General features: G+C 41.2%; 1 protein-coding gene across 1 annotated transcript in view; it reads left to right on the forward strand.

Moving 5' to 3' along the window:
• The window catches only part of KIF26B (kinesin family member 26B), a 326,683-nt gene that overhangs the window by 285,438 nt on the left and 14,873 nt on the right, over window positions 1-26,372 (forward strand). Inside the window, exons 11-12 of the mRNA XM_018557066.1 lie at window positions 10,598-10,760; window positions 11,454-14,814. Coding sequence (XP_018412568.1) covers window positions 10,598-10,760; window positions 11,454-14,814 — 3,524 coding nt within the window. The remainder of the gene's footprint in view (window positions 1-10,597; window positions 10,761-11,453; window positions 14,815-26,372) is intronic.

Genomic DNA, 26,372 nt, shown 5'->3' on the forward strand with positions numbered 1-26,372 from the left:
GCCTGTCTGCTAGACTGGTCCCCACAGCCTCTTCTCCCCCGGGCGCCAGTGGTTTAAGCCCCACTGACGTCCTCACATTTAATACAAGCCCATTGACTGCCCTCTGCCGTGACAGGGGAGGGGCTGGATTCCCCCCTCCCCGCTCCGATCCGCCAGCGCTGACTGGTGGATCGGACGGGGCGGGTATAGCTGGCTCTGCCTCTAGATAGGCAGAGCCAGCTGTCACTCACGCAGCTGGAAGACGAGCGCATATCGCAGACCTGGAACTTATTGGCATCACGGAGGCGGCGGAATCGGGGCTTGTCCACTCCAGGAGGGAAGTCAGGGTCTCCCAGAACCAGAGTCATGGGCGACGGAAAAGGAGAAAGGTCGGAGGAGCGAGAAAGCGACCTAGCCTGCACCAACGTCGGAGCAATGGTGGGGTGGAGACGTACCGCAGGAGCTAGAGGTGAGGAGAGCCATGGCAGTCCCTCCAGGACAAAGTTGGCATCCTCTCCCTCCATGTTGACCCATTGCTTGGTCTGTCTGTGACAGCACCAATCCAAGACCCGTGCGAGTGCGGTCGCTTTATAGTATTTGGCCATGTCCGGGAGGCCTATACCCCCTCTGTTTTTAGGAAGAGTAACAATGTCATATCGAATTCTCGCTGGAACATGGGACCACACAAAGGCAGTGAACATTTGACGCAAGCGACGGAAAAACAGCGGAGGGATACGGATGGGAAGGGCCTGAAACAGGTACAAAATCCTTGGAAGAACCGTCATCTTGATGGCGTTGCATCGGCCGAACCAAGACAGCGATAGAGAGTGCCATGATAAGAGGTCCTGCTTGGTCTTCTGGAGCAATGGGGCAAAATTAAGGTCATATAATCGAGCACAATCAGCAGCCATATACGTGCCCAGATACTTCAGGGCATCTATCGACCAGGCAAAGGGGTGAGAAGACTGTAAGTATTCCACCTCCGTCCGTGGGAGGCTGATATTCAGAGCCGCTGACTTGGAAAAATTGATTTTAAAATTGGAGAGGGAAGAGTAGAGCTCAATTTCACGTAGGAGAGCAGGTAGGGATGTGCGCGGATTCGAGACAAAGAAGATCAAGTCATCTGCGAAGGCAGCGACCTTATGCTCGCCAGAGCTTTTTAATAGGCCATGGAAGGAAGGTAGGGAATGAATCCGGCAAAGAAATTGTTCCAGGGTAAGAATAAAGATGAGCGGGGAGAGAGGGCATCCTTGCCTCGTTCCGTTGGAGATGGGTAAGAAATCCGAGCGAGTCTCGTTCATACGGACTGCAGCCGATGGGAGTGAGTAAAGTGCGGAAATCCATTGCTACATACCTGGGCCTAGACCTATGTGGCGTAGGGCCGCCCGGAGAAAGCTCCACTCCACTCTGTCAAACGCCTTCTCCGCGTCGGTGGATAGCAGCATGAAGGGTGACAGGGTGGAGCGGGCGTGATGGATTGCGTTGATCACTCTAGTGGTGTTGTCTCTCGGCTCCCGTCCCGGAACGAAACCCACCTGATCCAAGTGTACGAGGTCAGGGATGTAGGGGAGCAGTCTATTGGCCAGAATCTTGGCGAAGAGCTTCAAATCTAGGGTGAGAAGGGATATCGGACAGTAGCTACCACACTGCGAGGGGTCTTTATCAGGTTTGGGAATGACCGCAATGTGTGCCCGCAAGGCATCCTTTGGGAGGATAGAGGCCGAGATAAGGGAGTTGAACGTGGACAGGAAGTGGGGGGCAAGAAGGTGGGAGAAGGACTTGTAGTATGGTAAAGTGTAACCTTCAGGGCCAGGTGTTTTACCCGTTTTGGCCTGTTTAAGGGCAAGGTCATATTCTGCCGAGGAGATCGGGGCCTCAAGCTGCGCACAAACCTCCGGCGTAAGAGAGGGCATCTGGGACTCACTGATGTATCGGAGAGAGGTCGCGTCATCCTGAGAGGATGAGGGCCTATCCGTCCCTGTGTGAAGGTTGTAGAGTGAACCATAGAAGGACATGAATTCCTGAGCCATGGTGGCGGAAGACGTCAGTCTAACCCCTGCGCCAGAGGTGAGGTGGGGTATGAATGTCGTGGCTCGAGGGCCACGTAAGGCCGATGCTAGGGTCCTACCCGGCTTGTTAGAGAGTTCGTACATGGTACGGCAGCCTTTCAGGAGACTCTGGCGTACGTTAGATAGGAGAAGCTCATTGAGTTCAGTTCGAAGTAGGCCTAACTCCTGAAATTGAGTAACCGCCAAAGATTTCTTATGCGCAGCTTCTAGATTGTGAAGTTTAGCGAAAAGCTGGGCTATCCTGGCCGACTTTTCCCTCTTCCTACGGGCGCCATGTCTAATCAGGACTCCCCGCACTACGCACTTATGCGCTTCCCATACCAGCGGGGGAGCCACGGCGGGGGAGCAATTGTCAGAGAAGTAGGAGGAGATTGTGGATTCCAGGTCGGATCTAATCTCCGGGTCTTGTAGAAGGGATTCGTTTAAACGCCATGAGGGACTTCTTGGGGTCCACGGGAGCATTTCCAGTGCCATATGCACCGGGGCATGATCGGACAATAGAATGTCGGCGATCGAGGCGTCCCGTACTAGCGGGAGATCCCTGTGCCTGAGGAAAAAATAGTCCAGTCTGGAGTAGGTGTTGTGAACAGGGGAATAAAACGTATAATCACGGGTCTGCGGGTGTAAAAAGCGCCACACGTCAGTTAGTTGGAGGAGGTGGAGTTCAGATTTCAGTTTCTTGAGTCGTGAGTAGGAGAGGTGGGAGGCTGCCCTAGACACATCTAGTAGGGGATCAAGACTAAAATTAAAGTCCCCCCCTAGGACCAACAGACCCTCTTCGAATTCAAGTAAAAGGGGGATTACACGTTGGAGGAAGGAAATGTGGTCTACGTTGGGAAGGTATAGATTGACCAGTGTGACCAGTTTATCTCCCACCAAACCTTTCACAAACAGGAACCTACCCTCCGGATCGGACTTGAGGTCTCTAAAAGTCCATGCCACCGATCTAGACAGTATTATACTGACACCCTTGGACCTTGCAATGGGGGACGGGCAGTGGTAAGAGATCGGGAAGTCTCTGTTCTGTAGTTTTGGAACTTTGTCAAGTTTAAAGTGGGTCTCCTGGAGGAATACCACCTGTGAACCCGCTTTCTTCAGGTCCACCAGGAGCCTGGATCGCTTCTCAGGGACGCCAAGTCCTTTAACATTAAAGGTAGTGAAGCGTAACGGACCCATCAAACCCTCAGAGGGGGAGACCAAGCCCCTAGATATGAAAGGGAACAAGAGAGAGGGGAGCAGAAGAGAAAGTAGGAGTGAGGGGGCAGTTGAGAGGTAGGAAAGGAGGGGGGACGACAAGGGAGGAGGCAAGGAGGGGCAGGGAATATAGAAGGCAAGGGGATGACACCTGGATCAAATAACAGCTAAATTAGGCACGGGCCTATGCGAATGCAACACTGTATCCTCAAGTCCGAGGACAGGAGGGTACCACTTATGTGGGGTATGGGGTTGGCGGTAAGCGATCAAGTGAGAGCTCAGGGGGGGAGATGCTCTCATTCGTACAGGTCAGTTCAAAGTAGCGATATATGGTGTACACCGTGTGGAACAGAGGTTAACGTTTGCATAAGTAGAAGTAGTAACAGAAACATGAACATAAGCGTGAACATACAACTGAAAATATAGCCCAAGGAGCAATTGGGTGCCGGAGGCAGAACAGCAATCCGGTCAGTAGGGGTAACCAGAACGCTCCCGGTGAGCACCTGAGGCTAGTCCCCCAACCTACAGGTAAGAGGGGGGGGGATGGGCCATCTCAAGGGTGTCGAGGCAAAGGGCGGATCCCGTCATCTAAGTCGTGATCCGCTACGGCGTCTCAGTATACGGCGAGTTGTAGCTCGCGGTATATTGAGCTTAGGGTAACGGGAGGACGCTAGTTTGGGTCCTCCCGTTACCCAAAGGAGAACTATGGGGGAAAACACTGACCCCATAGTTCTCCTTTAAATGTGTTGGCTGCATCTGTTTTCTTTTTGCAGGTTTTTTTTCCTTTATTTTTACCTGTTGATCCAACTAGTAACACATTTCCTGTGCTAGGGTGACAAAACCCTCTCGTTGTACTGGATCTATGGAAGAGCAGCATTGTCATCTTAGCCTGCTTGCTCCTGATTTGGATAGCAGAATATGCCTCTCTGTCCCCATCTCCACTACATAGGGGGTGGTGTTCTGTAGGCCACCGAAGTGAACTGGGCATGGCCAATAACACTTTATGAAGAAGTTACTAGTTCCCTGAATTTCTGCCAGGATCAAAAGGTTGTTTGGCACTTATAAAGCAGATATAAAAATGCCTTTAAAAGTATATATATAACAGACCAGAAGGCATAAAATTACAAACGTAAAAACATATTTAAACCCAAGAATGGAAATGTAGTATATCATCAGCTCACAAGATTTCTGGCAGGATCAACAGTTTTTTTTTGTTAACTTATCAAACACATATAACAAAATTCTGTAATTCTATATTTAACAGACCAAATGGAGCAAATAAGAGAAGTTCATTTTAAGGGTTTACATACACTTTAACTGTTAGGGTTTACATACATACGCTTTAATGACAAATCCAAGTAATTCCTTTCCCCTAAGTAATACAAAATAAAAAAAAGGTGTGTATTTTTGTAGCTGGTTGCTACAAACCTGTAGAACCCTAGCCATGCTTATACCAACCTTTATGCCTTTCAATGCTAGGTAGGTGACTTCCACATCCACATCGTCCATACCCCAAAAGGGGGGGGGGGCATGATCAATGGAAAATTATGTTCCATTTGACTGGGCAGGTTGAAATATTAAAAAAACTTTCTTAGTAGCTCTGCTTTTAGCCTAATCCAATTCCTTAAATGGGGTTCACTTTCTCTTGACAGTTCCATTTTCAATATCTCATAAATCTAAATGTATTAAAAAACTTCTAATAAGCCCTTTTATATGAAAGACATCCTTTTATTGTCCTTCATTTTATTCCCCAGATCTGTTTTACATACATTAATTCATAACATATACATGCATTGAATGCTTTTATGTTGCTTGAGCTAATATCATGATCTGTAAAAATCCAATTTTGTTTGAAGCGTTTTGTTTTTTTACTGTACGCAGTGTTTTATCTTGTTAAAGAAGAAATAAAAACAAACAGCTTCATTTGTCGCCTGTGACAGCTCTGTAAATGTACCCTGAGAAGCTTCTGAAAAATTAGAAAAAATACGCGCAGGGAAAATATGAAAAGTCCTAATTTTTCTTCATCAGTGTCATGCTGTGAGAGGCTGCAGGAGAGTCTGAATTCATTAGTATGCACTCACAGCTTTCTGATTAAAGTCGGTTCCACACAGCTTAAATGTGTGTATTTAATTCTTTTAGCAGAGAATCCTCTAGTAGGTTTATGCTCAAGTACTCATTTGCATGGTGTGTTGGAAAAGTATAAACCGTGGAGGTTGATTTTTTAAGGGGGTGCATGTTTTATGTTAGCGCCTTAAGCCCGTATCAGCTACAAATAGCCACTCAAGTTAAGGGATTTTATTTTAGCATTTTCTGGACTTCAAAGACAAATGCTGATATAGGTGGGGGAGAGTTTGAGTGGATTAGGAGCAGTGCCTATATATTCAACTTTTTTCTTCTAAGATGTAAATAATTTCTTCCTGGTTTGACAGTATAAGAGAAAAACCAATGTAGATATGGATAGTGGCGCTGAAAGGGCCAGTTTTGTCAAGAAAAGGGCACCTGACAGCCTGGAACATGTAGCCCAGCTGAGGACAGGTGTGTTTGACCCAGAAAAGAGTCTACACCAAGGTAAAGTTCCAGTCAGGCCAAAGATGAACCTGGAGAGAGCCAGACAAATAGTTGTTTTGGCAGGACTGTGTGTTAGAGTGCACATATGACTAGAGAGGTTGCTTTTTTTGATGCTTTCCATTTCAAACTAGACTGCCACACAGGACTTGGTTTAGGCCATTTGCGCACTACATTAAAAAATGCTGGGTTCAGATGTGTTTGGAGCTCATTTCTAAACACACCTGGACTCATGTAATGCTTTTCTATGACTGAATGCACACCTAGATGTCCAGCAGCATCTAGGTGCATTCAGAAGTGTTTACCCAAACTAGGATTTTCTGTGCATTCAGAAGTGTTTACCCAAACTAGGATTTTCTGTGTTCCGGCCGATTAGCCGGGTATTGTGCAGCTAAATGCATGTAAACACCACTAAGCTCAGCATCAACTAAACACACTATACAGTTGTTTATGTAGGAGATAACTTTTCTTGCAGCTGGCTAGTGTGCATTAGGCCTTATAGTACTAAATAATCTGTTTTCAGGTAACTGTGTTCTAATAAGGGTTGCCATAGATAACTACCCTTTGCACAGGATTGTTGCACTTTACATTTTCCTATTAAAAGTCTGTTAAAGTAGATCAGTACCATTATACTGTATATTTCAACAATACTTGCATGCTAAAATATAGGGATGGACCGATACCAATACTAGTACCAGTATCGCTGCCAATACGGAGTATTTGGGCAAGTACGAGTACTCGCCCAAATGCTCCAATACTTACCCCAATACCGGAACTTCCGGCCAGAGGTAGATTTCTCGGCTTCCTGATTGGTTGGGAAGCCAGTTTGATGCTGATTGGCTGGGAAGCCGGCTTTCCGGCCCAACACAATGAAGCCGGCTTTCCGGCCAATCAGGAAGCCGGGCGGCAGGTAATTACCCGCCCCCATTTTCCTGATTGGTCGAGAAGCTGGCTCCATGCTGATTGGCTGGGAAGCCGGCTTCCTGGCCAATCAGCATCGAGCCGGCCAAGCAGCACAGTAAGCCGGCTCCATGCTAGTGGAAGTATTGGCACCTCTTTGTTGCCTCCCCATGTATGAATCCATCACTTCCCCTGTAACCTGAAGGAAAACCACAAAACAGAGTAATTCTACCTCGTTGTTCTTCTCAGGGCAATAGAAGAATTTTTAAAAACTTATTGGCTGCAAATTGTCACTTTTGTGAAAATAAGTATGCTTATCTTGGTGTATTAGCTTTGTAAAATGGGCCTTATGGCTGAAGGGTTGTGCTAGTTACTGTTTTTTATGTTAAACACATTTTAATATACTATGTTATAACTTGAGCCTATTATCTTTCAAAAAAATCCTTGTGATACTATTGTGTAACACCCCTATACCGGCTGGAAGTGGGTTGAGAAATAAAAGAAAAAAAAAGAAGAGTGAAAAACCGCTGAACCTGCAACCTGCTGCTAATTGGCAGAGTTGTCCCGATTGGAAGCCTTTCTGAGCCAGCTGGCAACGATTAATTTTTCTACTTTTAAAAGAATGATTTGCTATATATAACATATCAGTATATCAAAGTAATATATATTAATATATAACATTATTTGTACAAATTCTAGAGCCAATAAATATATTTTACTAAAGCATGTTGAACTAAAACACAGTTTTTGCTGATCCAGTGTAACCTTGAGTATATAAGACTGTGTGTGTCTTGAATCCCTTAGGACTATATTTCAATTGATCTGATACATCGCAAATCTAGAATCCATCTGGTTTTTCTCGGCTTATAAATTAGTATGATGGTTTGAATGTCTTTTGTGACCTCTAGCAAACATATACAATTTTTACTGAAATACATGCAGTTTGTAGGCCACAGGACAGAGCTTTTTTTTTTTTAATTTGAATCTGTGAACGCATTGTACATGATGTATTTTGATAAATGTATTGACATTTGTTGTATTCTTGTATGTTATTCTTGCTTCTTTCCTGCCATGGACTAAGGATAAGCAAAGCTCCTGTGAAGTGGTACATGGCTTTATGTAATAAGATGTACTAAATGAATTAATGTGTCTCTTTGGTCTTCTGACAGTATTCTTCATTTTCTCTTTGATCTCGTTTGCAAACCCCGTCAATGTACTATTTCATTACACAAGCCTTAAAGTATTTATTACTTTCTCATTCCATACTCTATCCAACATTTTTTTTAAATGTTGTTTTTAGAAACAGTTTTAACCTCTTTCATTTCACCCTCTTGGCCTCTTTTAACTTACTGTTTGTTGCCTCACCCTTCCCCTCATACACATATTTGAAACTATATTTAAAACTAAGGACACAAATGTAATATATAGCAACTTACCAGTCCTTAGATGTGGTGCTTTTCTTTTATCAGGCTACATCAAATTACTTGTTTATCCTCCCAGAAATACAGTTTCCTTGCAACTTCCTGTGCACTGAATTGAATCTCAAACAATATTATCAGCCTTTGCATATTCATTCAACACATATTTGTAGTGTGTTTGTGCACGTTTATACTCACTTTTTATGTATTGTAATGCACTTTTCCTCTTGTTGTGCATTGTTGCACGACGGCCAACATGTAGAGGACCCACTGCAGAGGACGAAGTGGACTTGCGTCCTAAGTGATTGGACCGATGTGATTGGACACCTTTTTTAAATCTAAAGGGTTCAAAAAGCAAAGTTATGAACACTTGTTTTTGCCATATTTTTGCACAAAACAAACGTTCACAGATATTTGTTTGTTTCTACATAGACCGCTAACTGGCCTGTGACAGCAGTTTTACCAGGCCTAAAGTAAAAGGAAGCTCTGCAACAGGGAGACCGGCAGAAATAAAAATCTGACATCAGTTCTTTCCTACTTTTACTCTACTGATAAAAATAAAATGTTTTTACTTCTGTCCGTTAAAATAACTGTTGGAAAGTTGCCCTCACTTTCTGTCTGGTAAAACGTCAAGAGGACAGGTAGTGAAGGGGAATTTCACCATTGGAGCCCTGGATAGTGATAAAAAGCTGATAGACATTAAAACCCTTCCCCACTCTATTAAAAACAAAGGTAAAACATTTTGGGTGTCTTTCGATGCACCCATCAAATGCTGCTTTGTAGAAATGTTAGTTTTCAAATATACTGTTTTATTATCAGATCTTTAACTGATATTATAAAGTAAATATACTGCACTCTTGGCTTAAAAGATACTTTATTTCATCCCGATACATAAGGCATTTCATGTAGACCACAACATGCTGCCTCACAGTGTCACTAAATTACATCCTATACATGAGCAGCAGTCCCCTTATGGTTAAAGTGAAACTTCTGGCCTCATGGCATACAGCTAAATATGTGTTTAAAATCCATTTACAAATAACTGGTTTAAATTATAACATTTAATCGGGATATTTTAAGGAAGATATCTATTTGGTTTTCTTAACAGCCTGTGTATTTGCTGTTTATTCAGGTGTCATCTAAAAGATAATCTATGGATAGTAGTCCTGTTCCCAGTTTATTTGTAGTGTGACAGCTGCCATTTGCCTTGGTGAACTGAACTGGGGGTGCTGCTGTTACGGTTCTTTAAAGGGCTACAGTTCTAGCCCAAAACAAAAAAATTAAGCCAAAAGTGATCCTGTTGCACTATCTTCATTTGGAATGGGAACAAACTATAGTAAATTAGTGTGTTCCAAGCCCAAGAACAGCCCAAGTACACATAACAGTATCTTTATGTGGCTGGTAACCTATATAGATATGGCTGCTTTGGTTGTAAAAGAGGTAGCAGGTACCATTTGAGGATTGTTTTGTATGCAGTAGTTTGTTTCTCCTGTTCAGCCAACAGTCATTAAGCACCCATTCAGATCTGTAAGTTGAAGTAGAATGCAGAGTGACATATGTTTCACCGAGCATTACCACAGCACAGCAGGCCAGCAAACCAAAACATGTGCTTTGCCACACCACAAAACACAGAGTTGAACCCTATGTCTGTTCTGGTGTGCTGCATTGAAAAAAAGAGTACAGGTACATTTTTTATTTTAGGCGTGCTGCTGGCCCATTCAAAATGGGCTGCCTCAACAAAAAAACAAGTGCAATAATGTGGATGTGCTAACGCAAAGTGTGAATGAGACCTAAATGTTTTGGCCAGACTGTTTATTATGTATTTCATTGCAATACTGAGGCACCAAATTAGCTCATATGCTATTTTATGTTGCTGTGTAATTAGGTATTAAGTAATTATCGAACATAAAATGAACGCCCTAAACACATTTCACTTAAATTAATAATTTCTTTTAGGTATTTTATTTATTCCTGCTGTGTACAATCACAATGTTTAAGGAAAAAGATTAATTTATACAAAATTAAGGCAAATACAGTATGTTGCCCACAGCACACAGTGAAATGAAAAGGGTTGACATTAACAGTACAGACTTGTATCAGTCATGTACATTAATAGAATAAAATGCAAATGTGTGACAAAACATAAAATATTGACTAAGTATCCTGCCTTATAAAGCCAAGCTGCCAGCAATAAATTACACTAAGAGTTGAGTCGCCAGCAGTTTCTACAGAGGTAAGATACAGTATCAAGTCATATGGTCAAGAATTGGTTCAATATCATTAAAATAAACCTTCACTGACCTGTTCTGTGCATTTCTCATCACTTAGATGAGATACCATGTGACTGCAGCATGAGACTGATTAGCATGCCATTAAGAAAAGGAAAAAACTTCAGGGCTCTGAAGTCACATCATGACAGTACGAGTGAAACATGTTTCACTAATGCAGCCTTAATTCATTTTGTTTCTGCAGAGAGAGCAAGCTCACAATGCTTCTTCGGGAGTCCTTGGGGAACATGAACTGCCGCACAACAATGATAGCTCACATTTCAGCTGCTGCAGGAAACTACGCTGAGACGCTGTCCACTATCCAGATTGCTTCCCGGGTGTTGAGGATGAAGAAAAAGAAAACCAAGGTAAGGACTTGTGGGATAAAATCAGCAGCCTCTATTAAGATATACAGTATATGTGGGGGGAAGTGTTCATTAATATAACAGATTGGGTAGACAGTCAATGCTTTGATTTGTATGGGATGGACATCGTTTGTCATCATGTGTAATGTAGATGCTCTTCTGAAAGAATATAGACCTTGGATTACGCTGGCTTAGATTCTGGCTGTGCAGAATAGATTGTAGAGTCTGCAAAATATTTGCCAGCAGAAATGTTGCAGAAATCACACAACTAACTTAAAACAGCTTCTTCCCATTGCAGCCCCAGGACTCCATGAACAAGTACACATGTGCATTAACTTTTGTGAGAAGGACTGTTTAGGTGACCCAGAATTGTGACATTGATGATACATTTCTATGTGATGTTTTTTCTAGAACAGATGTTCACAGAACACTTAAACTTGAACTTTCGACAAGTGTAAAAGCATGTATAGATGCCATAATTTTTTACAGGTGTTAATGAGTGTAACGTACAAAGATAATTACTTCATAGTAACTTTTCAGTTCAATTTTTCAAAGGTCTGGTTCCATCAATTTTTTAACTAAAAATGGCAGTTAAACATGTTTACCAGTGTAGCAATAAGAGTCTTTTATAAATACAGAGGTCAGTATGTTTTTAATTAATACAATTCTCTTGTGTACTCTATGCTTATTTTACAGTACACTTCAAGTTCATCTGGAGGAGAGAGTTCCTGTGAAGAAGGCCGAATGCGTAGACCAACTCAGTTGAGACCATTCCATTCAAAAAATGTAGTTGATCCTGATTTCCCCCTGCTTAGTTTATCCAGTGACCCAGATTACTCATCAAGCAGTGAGCAGTCATGTGATACAGTTATTTATGTTGGCCCCAATGGAACAGCTTTATCTGACAAGGAGCTCACAGATAATGAGGGACCACCAGACTTTGTTCCAATAGTTCCAGTTTTGCAGAAGACAAAGAATGAGGCAAAGGTAGAAGAAGTACAAGAAGTAGCTCCTGGCAAGGCTGAAAGGGATTGTTTAAAGTGCAATACTTTTGCAGAACTGCAGGAAAGATTGGACTGCATTGATGGTAGTGAGGAAACAAATCACTTTCCTTTTGAAGAGGTTCCTGCACAGTACAGTGGAGAGCAAACAACCAAAGGTTTGTGTTCAGTGGCTCAACCAAAAAACCTAACAGATCCAAGTATAGAAGAAAGCATTTGTGAAAATATACAGTCTGACAAGGAGGTGAGAGAAAATAATACTGGAACAATATACAAAATTCAACGAAACCACTCACCCATTCCTTCTGGGCATGTCACCGACACTTCTACACCGTTGTCTCCCAGGAGTGTTACAGGTAGTTGTGCATTGCACAGTGGGCAATCCCAGACAGCACAAAATTCCAGCTTGCAGGGAAGCAGAGAAAGCCTCAACAGTTGTGGATTTGTAGAAGGAAAACCAAGATCAATGGGGTCCCCAAGACTAGGAATAGCCAGTTTAGCCAAAACATCAGAATACAAGCCACCGAACTCTCCTTCCCAAAGGTGTAAAGTTTATACACAGAAATGTGTCTTACCTAGTTCAGCACCCCCTCAAAATAAAGATGCAGGATCACTTTTAGAATCTGTCCCACAACCAGAAATTCGAACTCCTCCAGTAGGAATGAGTCCACAAATGAAGAGATCCCTGTCTAATTCAAGTAGCTTTTCTGCAGAATGTACACTCACTGATCAACAGACATCTGGTTCTGAAGATTCCAAAAAGGAAGTCATAAGTACAACCATGGTCACCGTACAACAGCCTCTGGAGCTCAATGGAGAGGATGAGTTAGTTTTTACGTTAGTCGAAGAATTAACAATTAGCGGAGTCCTGGATAATGGCCGCCCTACTAGTATTATCAGCTTTAATAGTGATTGTTCAGTGCAGGCTTTGGCTTCTGGGTCAAGACCTGTAAGTATTATAAGTAGCATAAGTGAGGACCTGGATTGCTATTCTAATTCTGCCCCAGTTTCTGAAGTCAGTATCACACAGTTCTTAGCCCTTCCTAAGCCTGGAACAGATGAGAAATGTCAGGAAGGTAGTAGCAGACGGTCTTCCATCAGTTCCTGGTTAAGTGAAATGAGCACAGGTAGTGATGGGGAACAGTCATGCCACAGTTTTATTGCTCAAGCATGTTATGGTCATGGAGAAGCAATGGCTGACCCTCCTATTTCAGAATTTACAAGTACTTTGCAGAATATCAGTGTGATGTGTACAAACAACCGACAGAAGCCAGGAGTGGACAATGTGCTCATTCAGTCTGAAATGGCAGAACCAGTACAAAATAATGTATTCCCTATAAAGAACTGCAACATTTCTGCAGTAGGAAAAACTACACTTACTATATCAAACACCTCAACTCTTGGTAGCTGTGAAAGCTATGTTCCTATGAAAACAAACATCACGGTTTACCCCTGCATTGCAGTGAGTCCCTTTAAAACTCAAGAGACTGATGAGTCCCTGCAAGTATTAAATCTGCCTGACAAGTCCTCCTACTCTGTGGAAAACAATGATGTTGATTGTAAAATGAAAGCGGTATTTGATGATCCATGGCTAAAACGTGAAGATGGTATCAAGAGGAAAAACAGTAATTCAACGGATGTAGGACAAATGCCTGAAGCTGCTAATTGTGTAACTGACCATGATGTACACAGAAAACAAAATACCACAGACAGATTAAGCAGCAGCAGTGGTGAAGCAGTTCTCTCACCAATCTCTGAGAACCTTAAAAGAATAGTAGATGGATGTGAAATGGCATTTACCACACAGGGTCTCACCCATGTAACTGAGTATTCACTAACAGGAAGCCTCCCTAGAGGTTTAGAAAGATTATATAAGCTGGAGGAACAGGATATTATGATTAATGATTGTGAGATCCATTCTGTCCCTTCAATGCAAACATCTAGATCTACTTTAGAGAGAAGAGTTTCTTCTCCTAAACATTGTGTTCTCACTCGTCCCAAAGGAATACCACCCCTGCCTCCAGTGAGGAAGTCAAGCCTAGATCACCGGAATAGAGCAAGTCCCCAGCATGCTGCAAACAGCCCTTCAAAGCAATCTCTCTCTTCCCTTCCTAGTCTTCCAGATGAACTTAGTGGGAAATTGTCAGGATTTAGCATGGGCACCAGAAGCAACAGTAGTAGCAAGCTATTTAGTGCCAAACTTGAGCAGTTGGCTAGTAGAGCAAACTCTTTAGGGACATCCAGTGGAAGTCATTATGAGTGTCTATCTTTAGAAAGAGCTGGAAGCCTTTCATCAGTCAGTTCCAGGATGGTCTTTAGTAAAGACAGCACATTGCCAAGATCTGGGAGAAGTTTAAATCGAAATGTCATGTCATCTCCAACTAACACTTCACAGTCTGCTGGTACTTCACCTAAATGTAGCCCTTCAAAAATATCAGCAGTAAGCAAACTACTACTTGCTAGTCCTAAAGCTCGTAGCCTTTCAGCATCTGCAACCAAAACACTCAGCTTCTCAACCAAGTCACTCCCTCAGTCTGTAGGAAGAAGTTCAAGTCTACCTCCAAATGGTAAAAACATGTCTTGGTCTACACAATCTCTTAGCAGAAACAGAAGCTCAGGGCTTGCTTCCAAGCTGCCTCTTAGAGCTGTTAATGGCAGGATCTCAGAGCTACTCCAGGGAAGCACAGGTGGTCGAAGTGTGCATTCACGAGGAAATTCAGACTCAGATGAACGTATAACTCACCATGCAGAGAAGCCCATTGTACACACACTGCCTTCTCCATACAGCAAAATAACTCCCCCACGAAAACCTCATCGCTGCAGCAGTGGTCATGGCAGTGATAACAGCAGTGTGCTTAGTGGTGAGTTACCACCTGCAATGGGCAAAACAGCCCTGTTTTACCATAGTGGAGGCAGCAGCGGTTATGAAAGCATGATGAGGGACAGTGAAGCCACAGGAAGTGGTTCCTCTGCGCAAGACTCCATGAGTGAAAACAGCAGTTCTATCAGTGGAAGATGCCGGAGCCTCAAGTCCTCAAAAAAACGGTCTAATACAGGTATGTTATTAATTTGCTATTAAAATCTTTTTTTATAATTCATTGGTTAAATGAAATTGTAAATTCCATTTTTTTGGCAGATGTGTTGCTTCACCTAGTGTTTGTCTCTCAATTGGGCATAAATGGTCTCACTCTATTCTAAGTAATGTAAAAGTCACCCCCTCATAGTTGCTAAGGTCAAGTGGCACCCAGAGACATAAATAGACCTGCCTAAATTTATATTTTTATCTTTGGAAACAAGAGTTGATGTAAACAATAGACAACATATTTTTAAAGTACCCTGGTGCCTAAAACACATTCTGCGGGCTCATAGTGTGCAGCTCACTGTGTGTTGCTTACTTTGCAGTGTGGCAGTGGGATGCTGGGTGCTGGGATGCTGTCTGCATTACCTCACCTGGTACTGAAATTAACCCAGTACTGCAATGCAGAATGATCTCTGCCCAACAGTGGAAGTATAGAACCAGCCCAACATCATCAGGGAGAGAGCAGTATGGGAGCATGTGATTTGGTAAGTAAACACTGAGGGAAAATGGGGGAGATTAACAGCATTGACATTGGCCACCAATGCAGTGAAGGTTAACAGCACTGCAATTGACCATCAATGCAGGGAGAGGGTTAGCAGCACTGCCACTGACCATCCATTAGTGAGGATGGGAATTAGCAGTATTGCCACTGATCACCAATAAAGGGGGTTTGAAATTGCACAGCCACTGACCACCTATTTGTTTTTGTTTTTTTATTGATGTCACTGACACCAGTGCTGTGGGTTATTATTGCAGTGTAAAAGGAACAGAGAACAGGGTGCAATTACCTAGTGACCTATTAAACAAGGATACAAAGTAGAGAAAATAAACTCATTGTTATTGTTGTCACTGACACCAATGCTGGGGGTTAATATTGTGGAGTTTGACACCAGTGCAGGTGGTTATTATTGTGTTCATTGGCACTAATGCTGGGGGTTATTATAAGGACCACTGACACCAATGCTGGGGGTAATTATTGCGATAACTAACACCAATTCTTGGGGTTATTATTGCAACCACTGACATCAATGAAGGAGGTTATTATTGCAGCCATTGACGACAATGCTAGGAGTTCTTATTACTGCTACTGACACCACTGATGGGGCTACTTTCCCTTCATTGTGTGTGAAAAATACAGAAGGGACAAAATTCAGACGTTTAGGTGTGTTAAAACCTATTTTCAATGGCCCGCCGAACTCGCCCAGTGTACTTGCATGAAAACAAGCTGCTATTTTGCCCTCTGGCAGTGCTGCACCTGGGGCCCCATGTCATTTTCAAGTTTACTACCACTGGTTTAGTGTTTGTTTCCCCTATGCCTGTGAACATGGTATGATTAGAGTCATATATAGAATGTGTTTTTTTAAAAGTATTTTCAGTAGAGCACACGCAAAGGTATGCATGAAATGATTTAAATTAAAACTGATTAAAATGAAGCCAAACATAAATAAAAGTAACTGATCGCAATCACTACTAGATCTGGCTATAACATGTCTGCTTATATTTTTTGCTGGGAATGAGCTCACAAGACCCTTTGACTGCCATACATAACAATTAAAGGGTTAAAACAGGCTCAGTAGCAGCCGTGAGCTTGTGTTAAATTTTATTGCGCAGCTTGTCTATATATGATAGAAGCAATTTGGTGACTAGAAAGTGAACTTTCTTTACTGCTATAAATTGGCTCCTTGACCCCTGAGGTCAGCTCCAGTTTATATTGTCACAAAGAGAGAATGTTACATAAAAAAAGTAATGGAAATAAATATTAAAGTGACATTAAACCCTCAGATGTTTTAACATAAACCAATACTGTAATGTGTGCCTTACTGTATGTAATCCATGGTAGTTTCCCTTCTCTTTGCTGCTCTTCCTTTTAAATCCTCTGTCTTCTCATGCTTGGGGAGAACTTCCCTTTGCAGCTGAGTGCCTCTTCCTATAGTGCTGGCTCAGGTTGCAAACCTACACACAGACACCATGTATCCATTTCAGAGACAAGGCAGTCTGCTGCAAAACAGAAGTTCTGCCCAGCATGAGAACAGATACAGATTTAAAAGGAAGAGCAGCAAAGAGAAGGGAAACAACCATGTAAGCAGACATGTTACAGCCAGATAAGGCACACATTACAGTATTGTTTTATGTTAAATAATCTGAGGGTTTAATGTCACTTTAAGATAAAATAAATTAGTAAAAATAAAAAAGTAAATTCAAACAAGCACACATACAATATACAAATTTACAGAATGTGGGTGCACGTATAGACTGATTTACTAAAGGATTTAATAAACGTATAAGGATTCACTTGAACCCACCAGTCATGTGGAGATGAAATAAGAAATAAACAATTTTATTTTTATGTGATAGAATAATTAAGGTGAATCTTCACACAATTTATTGTGTGAAGAATCTCAGCTCCATTGGGGAGATGTCCCCTCAGTGACACAGACCAGAAGAAGAAATAAGGGGAACAGGGGTCACGGGAACAGGAAAGCACACACAGCAATAAAACCCAGACCAAGGTTTGCCACTGCACTAACCTTTTCCCACTTACTATACAATGTCCTGTCGCTGGTACAGAAAGTAAGAGAACATTTACATTTGAGAACAAATACTACAATAAAATCCTGTATAATGGTCTAACTCTTCCACCAAAAAGAAAAGGTTTTTTCCAAACTTGGGCTTTACATGGAAATTTTGGAGACTGATTATTTTACTATTCTATATAACCTTATCTAGTGCTGGCAATTTAAAATCATTTGTGCGTGTTTTTATTAAAACATAGTTTTGATTAAAACTTTGCAAGTATTATGGGTTGTACAAAATCAGGAATAGGAAATTAAATTCTATATGTAGACTACTCTCAGAAAACACGATTTGGTCTGGCAGTGAGAGGGTTACAAACTGACAACTAATGATGAATTGATGCATGCTGTTCAAATGATGCCTTCCGTTTCAAAACACTTTAATGATAATTGAGCAGTATACAATTAGGCAGAACAGTTACTCTGGGACAGCAGATGGAAATTTCTATTTGATCCTCACTGTTCTTTATTGGCAGTGTAGAGATAAATACAGCACAATGGCACACAGCCTATGCTAAGCTTGTAGGATGTTAGTGTTAATTAGGATTATTCAAGGTAGCATGGGGAACAAAGTGCCAAGTATAGTACCTGTAGCGATCAATGAGAATCTTACACCAGTGTAGCTTCAGTAAAGTTAATTTTGTTGCAGGTTACTGCTGCAATTGAACAAGCTTATAAGTTTGTTTTCTTAGCAATAGAAAATTATTTAATGGTCAAGTAATTGCATGTTGAACAACTGGCTATGGTCTGTGGGTAACCACATTTTATAATGGAATGAAAATGCAAAAATGTCTCTGGTGTCATTGAATTGCTTCTATGTGCTTGTTGGACACAGTCTCTTTAAATAAAATATTGACTTACAATCAATTCATTACATTCATTAGATGTCTACCATAAGTTCTAACACTACAGTGTAAGCACATGACAGTCAATGCACAGAGGTTTTCGTTGTATATCTGCTTCGTTTAAAATTGTGTGCAAAAGGAAAGGCATAGCACTGTATCACACCCATGAGCACTGTAATCTTTGCTTGAATCTGTAAACTGTTAGCTGGAAAGTTGCTGCTGATATCACCAGTAGAGGAATTGATTAGAACAGCAGATGGCAACCATAAAATTGTAGCTGTATGCTATATTAGTAATCAATATCTTACAAGAAAAGGGGGTATGAGAAAATAGCCTAGGATATAATTAGGCAATAAAATTGATTATGCTGGCTGTAGGATACTGTACTCTGAACACATTATGAGTTAGAAATGTGTAATTGTTGATAAGGCCATTTTTCTTTTAAAAGATGAAAGCCCATAGCACAGCTGGACTTTCCTTGCATGGAAATCCATATAGCTCAGAGCCATTACCTTTCTGGGGAGTGCATTGGAGCAGCTTTATGGCAGATTCATTGGCTACAAAAGGCTTTCTGATTATAGTCTACTATAGAGATTCCTAGCTTGGAGGAGAACCCAAAACATGAATTACTGTTTTTTGGTTATATATAGATTAGGCCATTTTATTGAGGATATTTCCGTATAATTTCGACTTGGTCATTTTCACCAAAACACTGTCTGCATGAGTTTTTATATTGTTTTTGTGCTTCTGTGGAGTTGTCATTTTAGTTATTACAGAGTTGAAGAGTGATTTGTTTTCCCTATTTTAAAAGAGAACTATGGTCAAACCTTTAATTGTCATAGTTCTCTTTAGGGTAACAGGAGAACATATACTAATGTCCTCATGTAACTCAAAACTCAACATATAGCTGGCTATTGCCTACTATGTACTGACAGCGCAGAGCCACACTGCAGCCAGGATGGATCCCGACAATATTGTTGGGACCCACCCTTCTGCCTGATTGACTAGAGAGGCAGAGCCAGCTGTACCCACCTGTGGGGGAACGGTAACTGACAGTCACCACTCTCTGCAGGGAGATGATTGGGAACTGAGCGATCGCCGATATGTGATCACTCAGTTTTCGATCAATAGAGCCAACGTGTGACAGCTTCAGTGTCACACATCGGCTCTAATTATGGGGATTAGTGTATTTCACTCTTCCCATAATTCTCCTTTAAAATAATCTTAGCCTAAGAGCAAGTGCTTGACTATATAGCTAATCCTCTATTGTAAGCCCAGGAGCCTCCCCAACTCTGAGACATACTAAAAACTAAACTAGTCTGTTCTCTAAGAGTTTGAGAGAGACACTGTTCTTTAATAAATGGTGTGTGTGTGTAAGAAAGACTGTCCTGAGTGTGAGAGAGCCTGTCTAGAGTGCATGATGGAAAGACAGAAACAGAAACTAAATGAGTATCTGGCATTTCACCCACCCAGCTTGGCTGCTTGGAAAGTTCCCCCTGTATTCCTCTGGTCCTCTTCGGAGTAAGAGTCCTGTAGCTTTTTAGGTGACAACACAAATCCCATGGCAAGGCGAAATGACTCCTGGTAAGTCATGCCGAAGACATGCAGAAGAGAGGAGGAACCTTCTGCTCTGCATGGTATGTAAGATGTCTAATTAGCAAATATGCCCTTGACCAAGCTTTGAGGAGATTACTGTCACTTTGACCAGAATATGCCTTTCAGATATTATATTCTAAAAGCCTACTAAAGAAATGCCAGTCACAGGTGAACCTTTGTAGCCCAAATATAGTAACTAGTGGCCCATGAATATTGTGCAATGACAAAGACATTTTGCTGCAGATTTTCTTAATAAACATAAGATAGGAACCTTTGATTGTAAGCTCCTTGAGGGCAGGTACTGATATAAATGTACATTATGTATAAATGTACATTATGTAAAGCACTTCGTAAGTTGTCTGGGTTATATAAATACCATCAATAAATAAATGAATAATATGTCATTATTTTTGTCCTCTCAGCAACACTTTAACCTGTTGGGCAAGTGAAGCTCACATTTGTGAGCCACATGTGGTGCTCAGCTACAGTTGACAATACAACAGGAAACATTAACTATCTGTATACTTGCTGCTCTTTGCTTAGCAAAGATTGTTTAACCACCTACCATCCGCCAAACGTAGCAAAACGGCTGGACGGGAGCCTTATAGATGGCACGCACAAGCGGGAAACTGTCAAGATTTTAACAGCCAACGATGGCTGTTTATATATAAGTTGTCCAGTGTCTAGAGACGCCCGATCGCTTGTATGTAGTGCCTTCATGCGCTCTCTCCCCGCAATACCGGGCTCCCTGTGCTCCCTACCGGCCCGGGACCATGCCAGTCCCGAGCCAGCACTGAGCACAGGGAGCCCGGGATTGTGGCGGCAGAGTGCATGAAGGCACTACATACAAGCGATGTGGCTCTGTGCAGGGAGATCAGAGAGAAATCAGTACACAATCTCCCTCTGATCTCCCATCTGGTGTTGTGAGTGTGGAAGTGATGTTTGTTACATCACTTCCGCATTCAGCTATCACTCTCCGGCTACAGAATCTGGCTACAGACTCTCTGCATCATCCCTAGGTGACATTAGGGGTCTTGGAGACCCCTGATGTCTCCATAAAGATGACCTGTCACTGTAATTTAATATCGCAGAGGGGGCTTCTTCCCCCACCTACACACGCAAACATGCATCGGGTGCGCCTATGTGCAAAAACGATGATTGCACCCATGATGCTGCACTTGTTACATATCATCACGAATGTCGGAGCGTGAGCATTAATTTTAGGGCCATCAATCACTGTTAACACTAAATTGTTAACGGTAAAAGCTTTTAAAGCATCGCCTATGGCCAATTTTGGGTGTGATAGTTTTTTGCGATTTCACGGATGTGCGCAATTTTGCGGCTTGACGTGTTTTGGTGTCTATTTAACCGACGTGACCCGCGCCTTTTATATTTTACCCAAAAATTAGGGATTTACATTTTTCATAACATAATAAAGAGAAAACAGTTTTTTAAAACATTTTAGTTTTTTCATTATATAGTAAAAAATAAAACCCCAGTTGTGATTAAATACCAACAAAAAAAAGCTCTGTGTGTCACCAAAAAATTATATAAAATTAATTTCAGTACAGCGTTGCATGACTCAATAAATGTCAGTCGAATTACCACAGCGAATACAGAAAAATGGCCTGGCCAGGAAGGGGGTGTAAACACCCCGGTCTTCAAGTGGTTAAAGTGTATGCCCATCCAAAACTATGGTGTCAGTTTTGGATAGAGTATAGAAGGTACAGGACACCTTTCATTTTGTTACTACTAATTGGTGTTCATTCACCCTCACTTCTTTTCCTGCTGACCATATTATACCTGACAGGAAATAAAAGTAAAATATAACAATCAAATAAAAAGGAAATATGAATAAAAAACTAACTGCTTAGGGGCTCATGCACATATACTCTATAATATCCAATATGTCTATGCACATTGTGGCATTTAGATCCTTAATCTAGAGCATCATTCAGAGATGTAAAGAAAACTGCCCCAAACCTCCATTGGGAAGGGAGTGTACCAGCGAAATGTACTTATGCACAAACAGGTGTATGCGTGTAAATGTATTCCAGTGGCTAGAATAAATGAATATTCTAGCCATTATAAGCTGTTTTACACTGGATCTTTCTGGCAGCAAAATCCAGCATATAAATTAATATTTAAATGCATACATTAATATTTAAGTGTCCATAAGCCCCAACAGTAACACAGACAGAAATCAAAATGCTTTGCTTTAGTAGAGTAGAGAAAGGCTAGAACCCCTGTCCGATTTTTATATGTGTGTCCCTGTTTCAGATTTTCTGTCACTTTCATTGTCAGCAGGAAAAGAAAGTGAAAGTAAGTCTAACTGAGCCCCAAATAGCAGTTACAACCTGACTGAAGATCTAATCCTTCCCGACTCTATCCAAAACTAGAAAATACGTTTTGGCTTCACATACATTGTAAACTATATAACTTAATTTAGTTTGCAGAGAATTGTTCTAACCCATTGTTGCCTTTCTAGACTATTTTATTTTGGTGTTGCCCTTTAAATAGCTTGTGGATATTGTAGCGTTTATGTTAGCTTTTAATTACTATGATAGGAAATAAATCAGTTAGTTGCAGCTAGCAGAAACAATTATAGGTTTCCTTTGTTTTTTTTGCAGCATGTTTCCTATATTAGCTGCCCCAAGAGGCCTGTTATATCATATGAAGCACTCCTATCTTACCTTTTATTTCAAAGTAATTTAGTTCTCATATCGGTAGATCTCAAAGGCTGAAGATTGTTCAGCTATGAGAATGATGCCCCATGGCTGTATGACGATTTGGGGTTAAAGGAAACAACTCCCACAGCCCATCCTTTTAAAAATTGGATTTCTTTCATTACAGCTAATCATAAAAAAGGGCAAGTAGTATGAAAGGATCACATCATTGTTATTGATGTTCAGCACCCCTGAGTCTTGTATCTCAAGACCCACAATTCATAGAACTCCAAAGAATGTCAGTAAAGATATGCTCATTCCAGGTCATGCAACCTTGTCCAGTTTATTTATAGGTATTGTGTCCAGAAACAGCTTCTGTCAGATATGATAAGCATAGTTGAGCTGAATTCCTAGGTTGGAGGCAGTAGAGAAATTTATACTGGAATTCAAGGATTATAATAATGTTTAACATGAACTTATAGCCACTAAAAAAAAATCTAAACTTGCACTTATATCCACCTGCATGCCAGATTTTTTGTCCTGCAGATTACCTGGGGACCCAAGAAACTGGAGTCACTCTGTAATTAAAGCAATGACCAGTTTTTTTGTGATAGGCAGCATCTATAATTAAAAGTAAAACACAAGAGATGGGAGATCCAGAACCAACTATAGAAGCTTTGATTTTCATAACAGAATGGATCAGGTTTACATGGTCCCAGAGCACTCTGCAGGACAACAACTCTGCAATGCAGGCACCTGGAGGTTCACTCAGTCTGGTGTAAATGCCAGAAAATATGTTTAGTGTGTAGTATATGATACAGGTAACTAAGCCATAGACATCATGTCACTTGCTTTATTCCCTAGCCAGGAAGACTTTAAATAAACCACACTGCGTAAGCTGGGATGATCCGTGTTAGTGTAACAGCTTGTGCTGCTTACAGTATAACATATTGCTAACCAAACTATATCACAATCCCTTACTTCTTTAAATGAAAGGGTACATTGAAATGTAATATGTATATACAATTAACATGGATTGCTGAAATTCTACTAACCAATCAAAGAAACAATTAACATGTCAAACCTAAAACTCTTATCAATACAAAAAGTATCTAAGGTATGATGGTGGCTCGATTCACTGCTTAGCTCTTGCTGGTTCTAATGTAGTTACTAGTGTATCTGTGTCAGGAAGATTATCACTCTTTCCAGGACACAATACACTTTGTTTCCATGAAAGATGAATTCTGAATAATTGTGCATTCCTTTGGACCCTCCAAACAGTACCTCTCTTCTCTTGCATGGTACAAACAGTAGTTCCAGTTTATAAACAGGTGATAACTTGACAAAATGCTTTAATTGGAACAGTAGTTTAGCTCCTTGTTGGAGGACACTAGGCTAGCAGTATTGTTTTTGACCTGCATTTTGCCCGCCATGAAATGTTCTGTCCTTATCAACTGTAGCATTAAAAGGGTGGTTTACAATACCAAAATTAACTTGCATAATTCCATTTTTTTTATCTTTGCCTTCCAGAAAAGCTTTTATATAACTTTCAACAAAAACCTGTTCTGACATTTTATTTTCCCATTAGCTTACTTGGTCTAGTAGGATGATGCAAAATGGCATTTACTGCCAAATAACCTTCACATTGTTTAAAGTAAACTGTGATAAATTATCACTTACAGTGACTTAGGTATCCACGAAGAGCAGTAATGCACTCTGAACCATCAATTTCAGTTGATGAAGTTGCATTTGTGAGGTTCACTACCTCCTGACACTGTGAATAGTAATCCACAACCACTTTAAGTTGCCATCCAGGTGATATGTTGTACAGGTTAAAACACATATGCTTCCCTGGATTATTTTGCAAAGTTGTACTGCTGACGGGTTTCTTTGCTTAAAGTGGACCTTTACCCCCTTTCACTCAAAATCACATCATCATGCTGATTTAAAATCATCTTACATTCATTAGTTAAACAAACATGTTTTTCATTTGATTACAAATAGAGTTTATCCACTCCCTGGTCCATTTTGGCACAAATGATGTAATGTGTCCAAGTTTTGCTTCCTGGGAAGGTTACATCAGCAGAGCATTGCTGGGAATCTCATCTGTTCTCTCATGAGATCTCAGGGAAAGGCGTTTTCCTCCCCTGAGATGATATGCATGGTCACATGTCATAGTCATATGAGCCAGAGTTCCCGGAAGTAAAGGGAGATATAGCAATCTGCCCGTAGTTAAAATGACCACTGTCAGAAGACTGGGGAAGAAAAGAGAAATACGTTATGGAAGGAATACAAAGCCTACAATTATCTAGCAGGGCTATTCACAAAATGGTGAAGGGTATGGAGAAGGCAGGAGAAGTGAACAATCTAGGACAGGGGTAGCAAACCTCCGGCCCTCCAGCTGTGGTGGAACTACAAATCCCAAGAGGCATTGCAAGATTCTCACAGCCACAGACATGTATCTTTAGAATGAGAGTATATCACCACCTCCGCCTGGACTGTGTTTAAAATGTAAACTCAGCTCTAAGCTCTAGCTATGTGTGAAAATGTTCACATCCTCAAAAAGCTAAAAAAACTGTTTTCAATATGGGATTATCATCTCACTGCATAAGTTGGTGCCCTGCCTGCATACTAATTAGGTCTGTTATCCCCATGTCGGGCTGCAGTGGATAAAGATGGATGAAATGTCAGTTTGTAACATTACAATAAAGTTATTAAAAAAAGATAAACAGTGTGATGTGTTCTAACAACACATTGTGCCACCCGTTCACTATGCACACCATAGTTTCTGCATTATGCAGAGTGTAACACGTGCTGCTGGTCTTAATTGTCCCTTACTGTGCCATTCTTGTTGAATCGCATGTTGATATTCAGTGCCATAGTACAGTTAAGATTCATGTCTTTCTGACATCTGCAGATTCCAGGGCTTTGACTTTGTCACTTTAATAAAAAAACAAGCTGCCAAGTGAAATGAAGAACAGGTACCTGGACAGCTTTTTGTGCTACTGCTTTGCCTGAATCCCGGCTAGTTCTGATTTTTTAAAGGCATTTATATAACGCCAACAATTTATGGAGCCCTCTACACACTGTTCATTTACATCAGTTTTTGCTTCCTATCTAAGGTCTATATCTCGTATACATACACATACTAGGACTAATTTAGACAGGAGCCAAATATTTAACAGTATGTCTTTGGAGTGTAGGATGAAGCCCACACAAGCACAGTGAGAACATGCAAACTCCATACAGTCCTGGCTGGTATTTGAACTGAGGACCCTTGCACTGCAAACCACTATCCCACTGTGCTGTCCTATTGGCAAGCATAACAACAATGGGCAGGTATATAAAAGTTATTATAGAGTATAGGAATCATCAAGAACTGTTAACGTTGCCTTCATTTGGTAGGAATGCTATATCATGCATCAACTCCACCGGGATAATGATCTCAAATGTTTCTCAGTAGTGGAATAAATAGGTGCTGCAGTTTGGGGCCAAGCCTGACTTATGTGTTCCAGCTTGAAGCTGGGACTAACTGGGTGATATTTGGTGGCTTAATTGCATGATTTAAACATTGTGAGATTGATCTCTTTTGTTTGTATCACATTACTTTTAATATTAGCTGCAACATTAAAGATTTTCAGTAACTCAATTGAGCTATTAATCTTCCACAATTACACAGTGTCACAATGTATTTGCTCAGCAGAAACTATTAGCGATTAATCTCCTTCCTGCTGCTCTACAACTTGGAATGGGAGTAGGAGATTAATCGCTCAATAATCGTTCATTTAGGAGATTCTTGGGCGATTTTTCCCAGTCAAGTATACTCCATCGGATTATTCTCATGAGACTAATATC

Source organism: Nanorana parkeri, unplaced genomic scaffold, assembly GCF_000935625.1.
Source record: "Nanorana parkeri isolate BGI_ZX_2015 unplaced genomic scaffold, ASM93562v1 scaffold264, whole genome shotgun sequence".
Taxonomy (NCBI): Eukaryota; Metazoa; Chordata; class Amphibia; order Anura; family Dicroglossidae; genus Nanorana; species Nanorana parkeri.